Source organism: Macaca mulatta, chromosome 8, assembly GCF_049350105.2.
Source record: "Macaca mulatta isolate MMU2019108-1 chromosome 8, T2T-MMU8v2.0, whole genome shotgun sequence".
NCBI classification, from domain to species: Eukaryota; Metazoa; Chordata; class Mammalia; order Primates; family Cercopithecidae; genus Macaca; species Macaca mulatta.
Window position 1 is genome coordinate 95,464,041 of NC_133413.1, and position 19,109 is coordinate 95,483,149.

At 35.2% G+C, this 19,109-nt stretch overlaps 1 protein-coding gene across 11 annotated transcripts in view; it reads left to right on the forward strand.

Annotated features, from left to right (window-relative positions):
- RALYL (RALY RNA binding protein like) overlaps positions 1-19,109 on the forward strand; it is a 735,427-nt gene that overhangs the window by 673,411 nt on the left and 42,907 nt on the right. For all 11 annotated transcript variants that reach the window (XM_077942454.1, XM_077942451.1, NM_001361230.2 and 8 more), the window contains 2 exon segments: positions 2,549-2,706; positions 13,615-13,728. In XM_077942454.1, the coding sequence (XP_077798580.1) occupies positions 2,549-2,706; positions 13,615-13,728 (272 nt within the window).

The window sequence follows — 19,109 nt, forward strand, 5'->3', positions numbered from 1 at the left end:
CAACTACTTGGGAGGCTGAGGTGGGAGAATTGCTTGAGCCCAGGAGGCAGAGGTTGTCGTGAGATCACACTGCTGGACTCCAGCCTGGGTGACAGAGTGACACTCTGTCTCAAAAAACCAAAAGAGAGAGTAAAGAAAACTAGTCATTTTCCTTTGAAGTAGTTCACCAAAATATTCAGAGAACCGGCCACTCACCATAGGAATTTATACCAAAGGAAAGTTGTTTAGTAATATACTATGTAGATTACTAAAATGTATGCCCCATACTAAAAGCATATCATAAACACAGTGAGCAAGTATGGCTCTTTCTCAGCATAAGATCAGGCCATGCCACCGTTGGAGGTTTGGTAATCCTTGGCTGGGGGAAGCAATAGAAATATCGATAAACATTTTTCTTCCCTATAAACATAGTATTAAATTACATTGCAATTAAAGTAGCAGTGAATGTAGTGAACTTTACTTGGCCTGTGTTTTTACTATAGAATTCCTACATCATTATATATTTTGATTGTGTTTTAGAGATTTTCTTAACCCAATTTATAGATTGGCTTGTTTAATGAACCTGTAAAACTGCACATTGGTGTCCTAGGGAAATGGTCCTGCTAAAAGAGCTTGCCTTTCATTTCAAATAGCAACTTCTACTCTAGAAGAGATCAGTCAATTGCCATATTTTCTTTTCGCTCAATAGTTTTGGGTGTTATAGCTCATGCAAAGTGCCTTTGTATTTTGGTTCACTGACTTAAGGTGCTCTGTGAATTCAACTTATAAATAACTAATGTAGACCTTGTTTTGTGATTGAAATGAGGGGCAGGTCTAGCTGACCCTTTTGATTCTCAAGCCCCTAGTGATATAGATGATATTCATAACCCTTTTCAGCCTCATCCTGCCTGTGCTCTTTGAAGTAAACTATTATGTGTTGACATCCATGACCTATTCTTTGCTAGCTGTTCTTCAGCTCTAATGGACTTTGCTTATTCACAGAAGATGGCACCTCTCTTGAACTCTGTCTCATTTCATTTCTTTTCTTTTCCAGATATCTCTTAGTTTTTCCCCAGCATGTTCTAAATCGTTTTTGAATACCCTAAGTCTCTAATGTAGGAAATATTCTTAGTACTAAGGAATTTTGCTTTAAATTTTGTTTAATAGTGCTTTTTGCACTTCCCCCACCCCATAGTATAATAGTTTTAAATGTCTCTAAATGAATATTTGGAAACCGATCTATCTTAACTTTTATTATATTTCATATATTATTTCCTAAAAAGAGATTATCACATTTTCATCTGTATGTATAAACAAGATGTAATTTTATCAATTAACCTATTATAGAATTTTTTTTTATTTTCTTCCCATTCTAGTTTCTCATTTCTGACTTCCATATTAGATTGTTTTTATTGACTGTTTTAAAGTAATTATAAGAATGTAATCCAATATTTTATTCTGTCACAATAAAATATGTAACAATTATAATTCTAAGTCAATAATGCTATTTTCTTTATAGTGAATAATGTACTTACATGTCTGGTTCACTGGAAAATAGTCATGAAAATGAGTAAATGTATCCCAGTATTTTTTCATTGACCTTTTAGGTTACTCAAATGTTCTGTCATATAAAAAATTGTTGTATATGTGGATGCAATATAAATAATATGAAGCTTTTGAATCTATGAATTACATATTTTTATAAATGAGTTAACCCTTATACTTTGTTTAATGGAAATTCATTGATTGTGGTGAATATCATTTTTCACTTTTCAGCAAAGGTTTTAAGTTTTATGATTTTTTGTTAAATATGCTTGTAATATCTAACTATAAAAATATCTCTAGTCTCAATTTGCACATCTAGCAAATGGTCAGAATAATTAAAAGATATCTTGATAAATACTTCCCACCATAAGCAGTCAACAAAGTTTTGTCCTCATGCTAGCTCCATGTCATTCAAACTGTCTCCTTTTGTCTGCAATCAGAGGAGCCTTTTGTTACTGAAAAGATTCTTAGAGTGAGCTGAAGCACCAAATTGATTTGTCTCTCATAGCTGTTTTCTTTAAGCTGGTTTTACTTTTTATCTTGCTGGGCTGTTTATTGTTTGACCAGTAATTTTATTTCTTTGTTCCCGTTCTGCAAGATCCTTTCCTCTTTTAAACGAATGTGCTAATAAGTGTTTGACGTGTAAGAGGAATATTTCTGTTCATAAGAAGTGAAAATCTGTTTTATCAAGCAAAGAAGTATATTTAGGGATGAAGGTCAGCATAATTTCAACAATTGCATGGTACTGTTGGAGCAAAGCTCCTAGTCCTTTCATACCTTACAAATGAGTTCCTCTTGGAGGTCACACTCGAAAGTCCAGAAAGCATAGACTATATTAGCATTCCATTTTCTTAGTGAAAATTAAATCTGCCAAATAATACCTGCATCTGAATATTAGAGAACAACAGCAGAAAGAAAACATTTATTGAAATTTTCTACGGGGCTATTCTGTTAATCATTTCACATATTTGATAGAATTCTCGGGTATCAAACCAATTCTCAGTCCCATTTGTGTTTTGTAAAGGTTATTTGATTACCACGGGCGTGTGCCTCCACCTCCCCGTGCAGTAATTCCACTGAAGCGTCCCAGAGTGGCAGTCACGACGACTCGCAGGGGGAAAGGAGTCTTTTCCATGAAAGGTGGATCGAGATCTACTGCCAGTGGGTCAACAGGCTCTAAATGTAAGTAAGGTCCTTCACTTTATTTCTCCTTAAAGAAGGGGGTGGTTAACTATCATTGCATGAATGCCTATATTCAATAAATTAACCAGATAGTTATGAAGGGCCTGCTATGTATAAAGTATTAGAAAATCATCAAATGGATAAGAAATGGTCTCTGCTTTCCACCATACTGTGTTGCAGTAGGGGAGACAAACACAAACATGTCTAACAAAAACCCAGGACCAATTTGAAAAGTATTTTATCAGAGCAAATAACACCGTGCTCTCAGCTTAGCTTGTGACATATTAAAGTCCTGAAACATAATATGTTGCTTTTAATGAAGAAATCAATTTACTTCCAAAGGGAGTGCATAAACTGTCTTTTCAGAGAAGCATTATACAAAATTAGTTCATGGTTTGAATATTTGAGCAATTAAGAGAGGCAAACTATAGAAATGTTAAAAGCATAATTTACCATACAGTGATAAATTATTATGAGATATATGTATCTGAAAATATATTTAATGTCATAAAAAGTAAAATAATATTTGCATAGTTTCACATTAATTAGTAAAAAGCAGCGATACAAACTTTCCAACTAAACACACTGCTAAATTTTTATGTGGAGTGATTCAGAAAAAAATTTTATTTGTTGTTATTCCTAAGGATAACAAAATTTCCCATATTCCTTGAGATTGCCCTTTATCAGAAAGCGAACAAATAATGAACTGATCAATAGGTAAAAGAATAAACACATAGAGAAAGTTGGGAACACTATATTTCATTGATTGAAGTGACATTTGAGTGGAAACCTAAAGGATGTGAGGAAAAGAGAAAGTGAGCTTGAAGCTGTCAGAGACAGAGCATTCTGTGGAGAAAAATTGGTCAGTGCAGAGACCTTAAGTTGAATAGTCAAGGAACAATAAGGAAGCCAGTGTGACTGCAACAGAGCTGAGCCAGTGAGGGAAAGTCTGGCTGGGGATCAGGTCAGAGAGTTAGACACAGGGCAAGTTCCAATGCAGCTTGATAAGCCACTGCAGAGACTTGGATTTACTCTGCATCCCAACCATTTAAGACAAGTAAGGCAAATACTATTATCCCAGTTTTATTGATGAGTAAACACAGAAAGTCATATAGCTAATTGATATAGTAGAGCCAGAACTAGAACCTAGGTCTCTTAGTTCTTATGCCCATAGGCTATTTACTGTAGAACACTGCCTTTTATTTCAGCACTATACTGAGAAAGAATCCCTATTGAAATACTTTGTTTTTACAAAACGCAGTTCAAGATGCAGGAAGGTACTGATGCTTCTGAAAAGGCTAAAGTTTATTATACTCAACAAACTTTGTGGACCTAAGATAACTTCAATAGCACATTCATAGATTTATGGATTTCTATGTAATTATGTATCCATGTATCTATTCTGTAGATAGGTAAATATGAATTCCTTTTTGAGTCTTAGTAACAAAAAAAGGAGTTTCTGCAGCAACTTGTTGGAGGTTAGGTCACCCCAATGTGGAGTATACACAAGTTTCTCTCTCTCAAAAAGTCTCCAAGTGTTGAAAATTTCAATGACTTGTTTCTTACATTGGAAAAAATAAACAATGAAGGGATTTTTATAGAAAGACAAATTGCCAAAGTCAGCTACTTGGAGAAATAATGTGAAGAGACTTTACAGTTTGTAACCATTACAACATGTAACATAAGAATTTATCCTTAAATCCAATGGTAAATCACACATGAGGTTTAATTTCATCTTTTCTTTTTTTTTTTTTTTTTTTTTTGTGTGTGTGTGTAAGATGTGACAGTCTTGAGAAAAGGCTAAATCTGAAAATTGGACTACTAAATACAAACTAGAGATGCTTTGAAAGAAATGTGGTGTGTTTTACTTTTTTGCAGCAATCATTCTTTGGAACTGTGCATCCTACAATATCTCTGTTACGCTGGAAAGATATAGATAAGCAATAGGTAGAAAGATAAATTATGTGGTAAAAAGATTTTGTAAGGACAATCAAGACAAATGATCATTTAAAATCTATTCAGCATATTATAATTATGTTAATTTTACTTAAGGTTTTTAAGTGCTGTATCTTTATTATATTGAAGTTAAATCAAAAGGAAATATTTCATATAAAACACTGGGGAAAATCACTTTAAAAGATTTATCCTAAGGATTAAATCTAAGCTTGGAGGTAGAATAGTCATGTGGCTTCCAGCATCAATAAGACAGCTCCAAGGGATTACTGCCGAGAGACAGGCAAGCCACAGGCTATAGGTGCAACCCCAATAAGATACTTGAGTCGGGGAGCTTGACGGGCCTGGTTTACATAGTAGAGAAGAGGGGCTCCTGGGCCTCCTCCAAGCCAGCCCTGCAGCAGAGCTTCTGTGTAGTAGTCAATGTCATGGTCAGTCACATCAGAGATTACCCAGAAACAAGGGGCAGCCATGGTGTACTTGAGCGTGATGCCAGCCCCCTGTTATTACAGCAAGACAACAGATTGATCAATTCTATTCATTTCATATATTTCTATACATTTAGAGCTCAAGTCACAAAACTTAACTGTTAATTAGTGTTACTTTAGTGAAACATAAAAATGTATCTATAATTCACTGGGAAGCATAACTAGAATCATGATTTAATATTCTTTTTAGGAGCATATTGGCAGATTATATTATGTGTACATATATGTACATAAAATATATACGTGCATGTATAAATATTCATTAAATTTATAGTACTTTTTATAATTAGGTTGGTTTCTGGAAATAACAAAAGTTTCAAACTCAAATCACAAATGAAAAGTATCAGTGAAGTTTAAAATAGACTATGTTAATATTGATAGAATCTGAATAAATATTTACTGAGGTATATATCTCACTCTTTTATTAATAGCTGTTTCCAGCATTTAATGGTTTGGCAAGTTCAGAAGAGGAAATTAATGTTATAGCTTGGATAATTTGTCATTTCTTATTTCAGAATTTGTAATATGACTGAATTCTGCTAAGGAGAAAACTATATAAAGAAAAATATATTAATGTGATAATTTACCAAAAATGAATACTGATAAGCATTTAAAGTGGATTGCTTTAAATAGATTGCCACTAGGTATTTCTGTCCCATTTCAAATCAAATTGAACTAAAACTATAATCAACTTGTCCTGTCCTGACATCATAGAGTCATAAAATAAAGAAAATATGATATTGCAGATTAGTATTTTACGAAAGAGAAAACATGAATATCAGTGAGCTTTAGCTGTAGTTTCTTAGTGGAAAAATTGATGCCCTCTGGAAAAAAATATTTGATATCAATTTCTTTAAAGAATTAATTTAAATTCTAATGTCTAACAAGAAAGACTCTGGTAAGTTTGAATGCCTTTAGGGACTTGTCAATGCACTTTCAGTGACAGAATAGGTGACAAACTAATATAAATGCCCTGAAACATCTAACAGGAAATTAAAGACAGTTCAATTAAAGTTAAAATTGAGAATTTATCCCCAATGCTAAGAAGCTCTTTATGTTGGGTTCTTCCCCTCAAAAGTATGTGATTGAAATACAGAGATAAAGCATCAACCAGAGAAATAATATTAATACTCAGCAACATATCATTAAACATTCCCATCCATTATCCTAGGCAAAGTATATTCTGCTTTAGAGATTTTTAAAGAGAGAAAGTACTATCAGCCGGAAAGGTTAGAGAAGGCTTAAGAGAGAATTTTGAATTGAGTTTAGAAGAGCCGGTGCATTCAGAAAGGTAGAATGAAAGATACTTGCTTTCTGGGAGACAGGATCTGGGTGGAGAACAGAGGCTTTCCTGTCAGATTGCCTGGAGTGGAGTCTGTTTCACAGTATACTACCATGGTGGCCTTGGGGAAATCCTTTAACCCCTACATACCTCTAATTTCTACCTGGAAATTGAAAATAATATACTGTATATCCAATAGTTATTGTAAGAATTAAACTACTTCTGTATATAAAATGCTTAGGCACATAGTAATGTTCAATGAGGTTATTGCTACTACTCTTATTATTATAGCAGGTAGGAGCATGGAACATGTAATTGCTGCACCTAGAATCCAGTAGTGCCTCAGCCATTTATTATGTGTGTCTTGCGGCAAGGTACTTGCTTGCTGTGCCTTAGTTTCCTCATCTATAAAATGGGAATGATAATCTCACTGCCTTCTCTGTAGAGTTGTGAGGATTAAATGAGCTAGCACATGTAGAGCTCTTAGAACAGTGTCAGCTAATATAAAAGTCTTAATAGATAATAAACTGTGCTAGTCTGAAGTAAAGATTTATTGCTAGGAATGTCAGTTAATAAACTGAGGACATTATTATTAAACAAGATATAAAATTGGGTAAAAGGATAATGAAAAACTGTACAGAATATTGAAGGGTTTGGATTTCATGCAGGGCCAAGATAAAAAATTCTCAGCAAAGTGCTACCTGCTCAAAATGATATTTTAGGACATCTGTATGATGGGTGTCATTAGTTGGCGAGGGCTGTCATAACAAAGTACCATAGTTTGGGTGGCTTTAAATTTATTTTCTCACAATGATGGAGGCTGAAAGTTGGAGATCAAAGTGTCAGAAAGCTTGGTTCTTTCTGATTGCTGTGAGGTAAGGGTCTGTGTCAGTCCTCTCTCCATGACTGGTAGATGACTATCTTATCCCCATGTCTTCACACTGTTTACTCTTCATGTGTCTTGTCTAATAAATTCCCTCTTCTTATAAGGACAAGTTTAGACCCCTCTATGTTACAAGGGCATCACCTATCCTCTAACTTCAGGCCAGCTGTTCGTTTTTTTATTATGGAACTTACACTCTTCTGCTTCATGTCGTAGTTATTTGTATGGACATCTAATCTTTCTATTTTCAATTACAAATTCATTCAAGTTGATTATGCTTTGCACAGATTATACTCTTAAACATTTGTGAAATGTGACATCACTATTATTTTTGCTTTTTGCATTTTACTTTTTGTCATACATTTTACAGTTGACTTTGAACCACATCTTTAAAAATGCTACAGCTCAGAGAAAATTAGTTACAGAATATGTTGCATCAGTCGGTGAAACAAGGGGACAAATTCTGGCCTACACTCCAGGGTCTAAGAGAAATCAGTGTGACGTGTATTTTCAAGTTATGTGATTTGAGATCTGCTACTTCTGTTACTTAGAAGGCCATGTTTGCTTGCTGAAATCTAAAGTATCTTTTCAGTCATAACTCAAAAACTATTCTTTTATGACTATTTTCACAATCAGTTATCATCAAAACTAATTTATCTTTTCTCTTTGCCCACATAGTTGATACAAGTTCAATTAATCAGCACCTAACACAGACAGGTATTAATTTTCCATTGATGAAATAGACATGAGCCCTGAGGAACTGATATTCCATAGACAAAATTGATGTGATCTTTCATTTTCAGGCACTTACTATCTGGTTGGGGGCAGGGGGGACCAGAAGATTTAAAAATGGGAGATAATTTTAATATCAAGTGACAGAAGATTTTTACTATTTCTCATTTTTTGTATTTTATGTTATACGTATCATAATAAATTACTTACATATTTCTTTTCTGTCCCTAGTTATAGAGTCCATGAGACCAGGGAGGCAGTTCACCATGATGAGAAGTTCATGATGGGCAGTGGGGGGTACGAGGGTAGGACCTAAATACCCATGGCTTTGGCGTCAGGCAGCCCACTCTAAACTTGAATTATTGCCTCTTGGCTAAAGCAATCTTTTTAAAGAATATTTTAAAAAATTTTTTTAGAAACAGGGTATCACTCTGTCACCCAGGCTGGAATGCAGTGGCACGATTGAATAGCTCACTGTAACCTCAAACTCCTGCACTCAAGCTATCCTCCCAGCTCAGCCTCCTGAAGAGCTAGGAATATAGGCGCATAGCACCATGCCTGGCTAATTTCCTTATTTTTTGTGGAGATAGGGAACTCATCATGTTGCCCAGGCTGATCACAAACTCCTGGCTCAAGCAACTCTCCCGCCTCAGCCTCCCAAAGCACTGGGATTATAGGCTGAGCCACTATGCCCAGCCTGCTAAAACACATTACTTAACTTCTCTAATATTCACTGTTCAAATCCAAAAGTAAGTTTAACAATTCTGATTTGCATATTGGGAATAAATTAAATGATATACTTGCAGCTTCTAATGAAATGCAAGATGAACAGATGCAGATAGTAAGCATTTAATGAATATTTATTGAATAAAATCCACTCATTCTCCATTTCATTTCCTTTTTAAAAAATATAGAAATAATGGGTATAGATGTAAGTAGGCATAAGTATTGTGAATACATACATATGCATATATATGTAATTCCCTGTTCTAGGAAATTTCATCTATGGGGTGGGTGATAACCAGATGCTGCAATTTATTTTAGCAAAATACTTTAAAGTTTGGCTTTTGAAAACTATTTCTGAGACTAGCAAATTAGCCTCTTCATATTAAATTAGCTTTAAAAAAATTGTATTACGTATTATGTTACAAGGGTATCACCTGTCCTATAACTTCAGGCCAGTTGTTCATTTTCTTATTATGGGATATTTATGTATATATAAAGAAGGGGACAGATGGAAGCAGAGAAGAGGCATTGAAGTGATCATGATAAAGATTTCCAGAAACCTTCCTTTTATTTTTCTGAATATTATTGAATTAAACACAGTGGTTCATTAATTCATAGTGAAGGAAATAACTGAAACTGATGATCATATTTTTCACATCAACTGAAGCTGCATGACACAATAAAAATTGTAGAATTGAAAGTAAGAAAATCTAGGTTTCAGCCTAAACTCTTACCTGTGCATATCACGTGACTTTGGGAAAATGCTGTACATCATCAGATTCTCAGATTCTTTATTGTTGAAATACTGTATTTAAAACTGATTTATAAATTAAGTGATATGCAAATATATTTCTTTGTTTTGGACATTCAAATAATGTATTAATGGCTGGGGAAAATAAAAATAATAACAAAATGTGATTTGTTGTCAAAGTCCACATGATTACAAACATTTTTCAGTTTTCTAAATAGTTGATAGGAAGCATGATATTGGTAAGGGAGGTTATATAATTATCTAGAGCAAGGTTTCAATAGTTTTCACATGATCAGGAAATAGTTTCACATGATCACATGATGTGGTGTGGTGTGGTGTGGTGTGGGCTATCTTGTGCATTGTAGGATGTTGAGCAGACTAAATCCTCACTAGAAGCCAGTAGCACCACCCCTCCAAGTCATAACAAGCCAAAATGTCTCCAGAGACAGTAGAATCTCTCCCGCAGAGCAAAATCACCCTCTATTAAGAACCACGGATCTAGACAGTTAGCTGAAGCTTCTTTATTTACCCAGAATAGACTTGACCCAAAGATGATTAAAATAAATTGAAATATTTTTTACCACATAAGTCAGAAATGCACACATTTTTATATAGACAGATGGTATCATCCCATGTGCCTAATATTCTTTTTGGATTATATCTCACGTCACAGCAGAAGGCACAATCATTTTGTCAACTGTATCAGAATGTAATAACATTTATCACCAAATCAATGACCTGTATAGAGAGCGCAGATCTGAAATGACTTAATGTGACTTCTTTTTTAAAATAAAAATACCACAGTAATAGTGAGGCAACCTGACTTCTATTTCTCCAGTGTTCTTCTTGCCTAAAAATAAGCTAAAGTAATTTGTCCTAGGAACTTTGTAATTTTTTTAATTTATCACTTTGCTGATTTTGTTTGGTAATTCTAAATTCAAGCCCTATAATCACTCATAGAAAAATAAGTTGTCCTCAACAAAACAACCAAAGATTTTTATTATGACAGCATGTCTGCTTTTGTGTTTTTTTTTTTTTTTTTTTTTTTTTTTTTTTTGAGACAGAGTCTCACTCTGTCACCCAGATTGGAGGGCAGTGGCACGATCTTGGCTCGCTGCAACCTCCGTCTCCTGGGTTTAGGCAATTCTCTGTCTCAGCCTCCCAAGTAGCTGGGATTACAGGTGCATGCCACCATGCCCAGCTAATTTTTGTATTTTTAGTAGACATGGGGTTTCACCATATTTGTGTATAATTTTTGACAAGTATTTTCTGTGGTAAAATTTATCTAGAGAAAAAGAGCAAAAGATATTTTTCCTGTGAAGATAGTATTACCAATGTCTTCTAAAATATCTCTGATGTATGTATATACACTCAACTACTAGAGAATAATAGTAAGCAAAAATAGGGACAATATAATTCACTGTGCAGTAGAGAAGTTATTAACAGGAGGGGAAAAAGTAGAAAACAAAAGCAGAAGAGAGTTAGAAAGAACAGTACATGAGAGACAGAGGAGGTTCATTCCAGGCATTCCATCCAGAAACCAGATGTAATAGCACAAAACCATAGCCCATATATAGATAGTGACTCTGCATAAAGAAAAGTAGAAAGTGGACTAAGGCCAATTGGACCAGGTAAGGGGCAAGCCTTCTCCCAAGGACAGCACTGAGATATTGAAGTGTGATGAGGAAACGACTTCTACAATTGCTCAAGAGGCAGCCAAGATTATATGTAGAGCCTGCTTTGCAGGACCTAGATGAGCATTTGCTGCCCCCCCATTCTAAGAGAGGAACTGAGCAGCCTGCATAGGGTTAGAGGCTCACTTTAACATTTCCTGGTAGGTCCAGGAAAGAACTGACAGAATCTCTCCAGATTTCTGTGTTACATTTGAGCATTGTTTCTTGAGTAACATTAACTTATTAGACCCAAATTCCATAATAATCCAGCTGAGATCTGAAAGGTGTTCTTTCAGTGCTAGACATGAGTCTAGACTTAAACAAAACCTTGGCTCCCTGGAGACTTCTAAGTTCCAGCCAGATGAGTCTGTATTTCCAATTGTTTTCTAATGTAGGTTCAATAAAGTAGAGTAGTAGTGGTTTATTGGTTTATGTTTTTTAAGGCAATACATAAATTAAAATTAGTCAACTGCATTCCTGGGCTAAGGAGTAGCTCTAATTGCTAAGAAATATATTCTGTTAGTTTTCAGCCATAGTCTTATTTCTCCTGCATTGAAATCTAATGTTATAAGATAAAATATTTTCTATTAAATTTGATACGTTTAAGTAAAACTGCATATGCCTTCATCAAAAGAATGAGTACCACTCTTCAAAGCAGAATCAATTTGCAATTGTGACAGATGATGTTTCTCAAATTTAGCTGCAATTCCACAATGGTACTTTGATGTCTTTGAAGTAATTGACATGAGGAGTGATTCTGTATTTTACACTGTTCTACTACTTTCAGTTTAGTCATTCACCAGAGGGATACTCCAGAGGGCCCATGCTTCTTGCAGTTTTTATTTTACAAACAACTTTGCATTGTAAATAAAAGTCTGCTTTAAAAAAAAAAAAAATCTGATTTTACAATGGGAAAAGTTTTCTCATTTTTATATAAAAATCTGTTCTTCCCTTGAGACTTAGTGTTTATAATCCATAATATATCATGTATACTATATCATTTCTTAATTGACAAATAGTTCTATTTTAAGCAACATAGATTGCATTTTTTTATTTTTTCAAAAAAGTCTGGAGACTAAAGAATCAAACTAAACACTCTAATTCCCTCAGAGATTTCTGGGGAATATCTAGTCCGAGATTATTAGAAACCAGAAGGAAAAGAGACAGAAGAGAAATAGACTGGACTCAAATAAGTGTCCAATATCTTGAAACTTGGCTCTTGACTGAGGTGTGAATACTGCCAGTCCACCTAATAAAAGCTCGGAGGAAGGTATAGCTGTTCCATAGTGATAGTTTTAAAATCTTTCATCTCTGATTGTTGTGGATTCAACATATTTCTAAATTCCATTATCCATTTGCATACCCTTCAGTCAAAAGATTTAGGATTAAATGCTCATGTCACTGAGAATCCCTATTTGTAACTGGCAAAATAATACAGTGTTCCAGGATCACTAGAAGTAATGAAAAGGTGATAAAATTGAAATGGTTTTCAGAAAAATAAGGACAGTGCAGTAAACTTTTTACAAATATAAACATATTTCATTTAAAGCATTGTCTTTGAAATATGAGACTGTTCTTTCCTTAAGCCTTTTTGCCTTATAAAATAATTACTGTAGTCAACAGTAGGCTATTTATTGTTGTTTTTAACATCCATACTTGGAAAAATGAAAAGTTGCCAGTCTTATGTTAGTCCCCACTTGTTTTCTTTGAAATGGTACTAAACTCTAAAAATCTAGAATGGGAACCACTACTATTGAAAATATCAATGGGAACTTCAGTGATTTTCCTTTTCATCAAGCCCAGGGCTTAGAGGAAGGCATGAACAACTCACTGCCGGTTTTTTTTTTTTTTGGTTTTTTTTTTTTTTTTTAAGAAAAACTGAAGCTTCATAGCAACTTTGAGGGAGCTGGAGTTTTCTCGCATCTAAGACATTTTATTTAAAGGATAAATTGTATATCCTGGTTTCCATCAATTTCCAAGGAGCTGGATTAAAATATCATTGACTGCTAAAATATATATTACAACGTAGTTCCTCAAAGTAGTATCCGTTATGATTTCATTATTCCTTCATCTGAATCCCTCTCACATCGAAGATTTACTCTATTTGCTAAAATTTTACCAAATGATGCTAAATTTATCATTTTATAAAATATTTCTAAATTCCATTATCCATTTCCATAACCTTCAGTCAAAAGATTTAGGATTAAATGCTCATGTCACTGAGAATCCGTATTTGTAATTGGCAAAATCATCCAGTATTCCAGGATCACTAGAAGTAATGAGAAGTTGATAATATTGAAAAACATCCTATGTGATTGGACACAGACTTGAGAAAATATGGGGTGCCTGTGAGTTGGGTCCTAGGTGAGTTATGGTGCATTTGATGCTCTGCTGTTTTCTTCCTTCTTTCTCCTTTCCAGTGAAATCAGATGAGTTACAGACCATCAAGAAAGAATTAACCCAGATCAAAACTAAAATTGACTCCTTGCTAGGGCGCCTGGAGAAGATTGAGAAACAGCAGAAGGCGGAGGCAGGTAAGTGAAAAGGATCTGTGATCACAGACAGGTCAGAATTGAACCAGTGAAACATTGTCAATCACAGAGGCAGTACAGGGTCAGAAAGACACTGGTTGAGTTTAACAGCGGTTAATACAGATATGCCAACAATATCTTTAAGCTAAGAGTTGCAATAATAAAATATGATTTTTTTCTTTTAGAGAACATGAACCAATTTTTCTAAGATTCATACTAAAAATAAAAGGCAAGGAAAAGTGTTTTGATGGAATAATCAGCACTAGTTGAGTCACAATTGAGTTTGTCTCAATATCAAGTAAGCTTTCAGAAAATCAATTAACAGAATAATGCTATCAGGCTAACATAATATTCACATATAATTAAATTAACTGCAGCAAAATTTGACAGGTTTCAACAATTATTATAATGCCCCACTCCTGCCTTTGCTGCCACCCTGAAACACTTCAGTAGCCAAGTTCAGGAACCTCAAGACTAAGAGCATGTGCCTGGCTACCCACAGGCCAAGTTATTTGATTACGTGTTTTACAATTTAATAGCCTCTGTCTTTTGAATTGTCAGCCCTGACCCAGCTCCTTTCTAGTACAACTCTAATGCTCTTTTCATACGGCTACAGATATTTTTAAAGTCACAAGTATATGAGAACTGGTATAAACTAAGAAGTAGACCACAGTTTGAAAAGTGTGTTCTACAAGGCTTTAGATGCCTCCGAAGCCTCCTTAGAGTTAAGATGGGGATTAGGAAGAGACCCAGTAGGTAGCTAGACTTATGTTTCTTCAAAACCCAGCCCTTGCTCTGACCAGTGTCATTTCCCTGTATCTGTTCTAGATACTGGCATTCAATATAAGACTTAATTTGCTGGAAGAGTTCCACTTCTTATAAAACAAATAAATAAAGTGTGAAAGCCCTTGATAAATTTGGCCTCTTCATTTTGCAGATGAGAAAACAAAGCCTCAGAAAAGTAAAGTGATTTTCCTAGATCTGTATATCTAGTTAGTGATAGACCTCTGTCTCACACACACAGGAGCCTGTCAAAAACTGACAGCGGCTTGTAACTGAATTTAATGCCTTTTCCCATTTACAGCCCCAATCTCAGGTTCTCCCCAGGGCTTTGGTCCAGGATTTCACTGAAGTAAGGCTATCTGGGTAACACCTAAATGATGAGAACTCATGGGGACCTAGGGCCCCTGAGCTACCACACACAGGAGCCTGTCAGTTTTTTGACTCTTATCACTGAGGTGAGTGTTGGAGCTTACCCTTGGCGGTGAGCCATATAGGGCTCAAGAATGAAAATAGGCAGATTTGAGATGGTAGTGTAGCATAATGGATGACAGAAATAAACTCTGGTTCAAATCATTACATACCACATACACAGTTTTCTCATTTATAAAATGATACTGATGGCTGCCTCACATGGTGAGTAATAAACAAAGTAGCATATGTAAATTATATAGCACAGAGTTAAAAATATAATCATTGGAGTTATCCAGGATTAGTAGCAACATACCCATGTACAGACAAATGGACATTTCCTCGTACCTTCATACAGCCCATTTTTAAAAAACACAAGCCATGTACCTAGCACATGGTCAACTCACACTAACACTTGTTAAGGTAGATGAGTAATGATAGACTAAATGGAATCTTTCTTAATTAAAAATTTCTATTACAAGTGTATTTTCTGTTCAGAAAAGGTACACTGCCTATACTTTTTAATAAAAAATTTTAGATTTTAGAAAGTTTTTACATTCTGTCTATGGCACTGAGGTGTTACTGTAACTGAAATATTCTGTGATGTTGCCTAAATCAATATTTCCCTTTGAGGAACTCTGTAAAATTCATTATTATGTAAAACAACCCTTACAGCAAAGGACTTTGATAACCAATTTGCACTTCAGTTTAAAGGATTATGGAGAACTCATTTAAATATAAATCACCTCAAAGAGAAAAATGTGATCCTTATTCCATCATAATATACCTTCAGTTTCCTGCAATGACTAATACCTTCCACATATCTTTTTGGAAGATCATTGAGAAATGTAACACTAAAATTCAAAGCTTGCATCTTTTTTTCCTGAGATGTCACTTACTTTTGAACATGTTTAACCTTTTCCAGTCATGAGACAGTTGCTTTTAAAATAATAGACTTAGTCCTTTGATATTTATGTTTTTCTCTTTAACTTTTTATGAAGAAAATGAATTAATTTAATTTGTAACTCCATTCTTTTAGTAATTGTTTCCTGAATAGTGTCTGTATTTATAGAGATAAAAGATAAATGTTTTATACATTTTACCATATTTTCTTTATGAAAAGAAATCAGGGTTACCTGGAAGGAATTAACACTACCTTATGGAAAGTTGAGTGAAATGCACTAAAACTCATTTTAAAATGCTCATTGCCTCCCTATTCAAGGGGACAGTCATTATAATGCTTAATTAGTTGAAAGCTAATTACTTGGTAGCTAGCATTTACTCTTCATTATTACTCTTTCATAAATTTCTCACTCCTAATTTACTATTAGTTATTTGATAGTGAAATTTTCCAGCAGAGAAGTAATGGCAGGAAGGAGATGGAGAATTGGAAAGTGTGGGGAAGGACACACACATGGGCTGTGCCTGAGGTCAAGTTCCATAGTATCTTTTTTTTTTTTGAAAGTAAACTCCTAAGCTCTCAGTACATTATTTTGGATTTTCTATACCTTAAATTGCTCAAATAGATGTGTGTGTGGTGTCCTGTCATTTGAGATCATTAAGTTCCTCAGAACAAGATCATATCTTCTCTTCCCTAACTCTGCCCAACACCATGTATTATGTACTGGGCACAACTTAGCAAGTCATTTAACTCTCTCAGGTCTCAAGACTTTCAAATGTAAACTAGAGGAATGGGTTATGGCCTCAAATGTATATTCCAGCTTCTAAAATTACGATTAGTGTGCATCCACCATGCATATATTATTTTTTCCATTACATCACACAACTTCTTTGGGGATATAGTGACTATGTAGAATATAGAAAACCAGAACTAACACTTAAAATCAGTTTGGCCAGCAATTTTGCCTCATTCTTAGATAATTCTTTTAAAAGAGCCACATACAAGTTGCCACATAGGCATAGCACAAATTACATGCTTTACACAAAGATGTTAAGTGACCAAAAACAGTGAAAGGCACAAGAAGGAAAAGTAAAGACTGGGTATCATGCAATGGGCACAGTTACTCCATGGGTAACTACATTTTTATTAAAAAAAAATTACATTTCAAGTGCAGACTTTCTGAAGTCAAAAGGCAATTAGACATTATTTAGTTCAATTTTATTCTCACTGTTATGCCTGATACATAAGCAGCCAAATCTGACTGGGACAGTTCCAATGATAACATTGGGATGTTAGACCTAAGCCTTAGAGAGGTTACAAATAGGAGTCCCACAAGATCAATTCATCCTACCCATATGTTTGGTATAAGAGATGAAGTTTTCAAAAATAAATTAATGTCAAAAAATTGGAATATTGTAAATAAATTTCAAAATTTGAGTTTTAAAAATATTGAACTTTTCAATACTGCTACTCACTCTATCACTCTATACATGGCATGCACTTTTCAGTTTGCTAATATCTTTATCCAGCCAGTTCACATATTTATATTATCGGTCCCTGTTCACATTTATGTCTGAGACTCCTATTGTAGGTCTTCCTTACACTGAGCCAAAATGTATTTTGCTTTCACTTGGTTCAGTTACCACTTTTATGTTCTCTGTAAAGAAATTTAATGTCTAATTTAATGTCTAATTCCTTGTGATACAACAGTCAATTAAGTATTCTTTAAATACTTAGATAATTCTAAGCGAGTGGCTCACGCCTATAATCCTAGCACTTTGGCAGGCTGAGACGGGTGGATCACTTGAGGTCAGGAGTTCGAGACCAGCCTGACCAACATGGTGAAACCCCGTCTCTACTAAAAATACGAACATTAGCCAGATGTGGCAGCACATCTGTAATCCCAGCTACTAGGGAGTCTGAGGCAGGAGAATTGCTTGAACCCGGGAGGTGGAAGTTGCAGTGAGCTGAGATAATGCCACTGTACTTCAACCTGGGCAACAGTGAGACTCCATCTCAAAATATTTAAAAAAAAATTTAAAAAATAAATTAAAAAATATATATATATGATATACATATATATATATATATTTTTTTTTTTTTTTTAAGGGAGCTATAAGTATTCTCAGCCCTCCAAAACCTTTGAACAGAGAGTTGATATTGGCCTGTGGGTATTCATCTTAACTACATTCAAATTTTGATCACAGCATCTTAGAGGCCTTTTTGGTCTAGAGAAATATCAACAGTTCCTGCAGTTGCTTCTCATTTAACTTGGTTTTGTACCTTAAACTATTGCCATCTCTCTTCTCTAGTCATTATGTAGTCTGTCAACATTACATTGCTCAGAATGGAAAGTGTTGCTCCAGATGTAATCTGACTGCTGTAGCCTGTAACATGACTACTATTTCTGTTCTGAATACCTTACTGCTTTCATTGATACTTCAGATTTGGTGATGCTTCTGGTTACAGATGATGAATTAAACACAAGAATTGAGCAGTGTTCTCCCTTGAAACTGCGTTAAAAATAAGGATAGGGTTTAGCAGCTGGACAGGAGGTATACCTAATTTAGCACATCCTAGAAATCCAAGTCCAATTTTGATCACAAACTCCCAAAAAGTTCACAATTCAAGGCATCATATTCCTCAGGAAAAGAGGACATAAACAGTTGAAAGTCTGTTTAGGAAACAGATTCTTATGTCCCAACTATCTCTGCTGCACTTTGAAAGAAGGCTGGAGAAGTTTCCTCTAGAGAAGGTAAAACAGTGGGTCTCAGGGCTGGTAGATGACAAGGAAACTTGAGAGCACTTAAAAGCAGTTGGGGGGCCGGGCGCGGTGGCTCATGCCTGTAATCCCAACACTTTGGGAGGCCAAGGTTGGTGGATCACGAGGTCAGGAGATAGAGACCATTCCTGACTACACAGGTGAAATCCCATCTCTACTAAAAATATAAAAAATTAGCCAGCGTGGTGGCAGGCGCCTGTAGTCCCAGCTACTCAGGAGGCTGAGGCAGGAGAATGGCGTGAACCCGGGAGGCAGAGCTTTCAGTGAGCCGAGACCCCGCCACTGCACTCCAGCCTGGGCCACAGAGCGAGACTCCACCTCAAAAAAAGGGCGGGCGGGGGAAGTTTCTGTAACTTAACATGTAGAAATGCCACCTTCTCCCTGACTCAGCTACCAGAGCACTGGCAGGACACTAGAAGAGTCTTCAATTGGGAGCATGAGTAGCCAAAGAGGAAAGACTTAAAGATGCTGATATAGGATCAACTAAGGAAGCACTCAGCCAGTCCACCT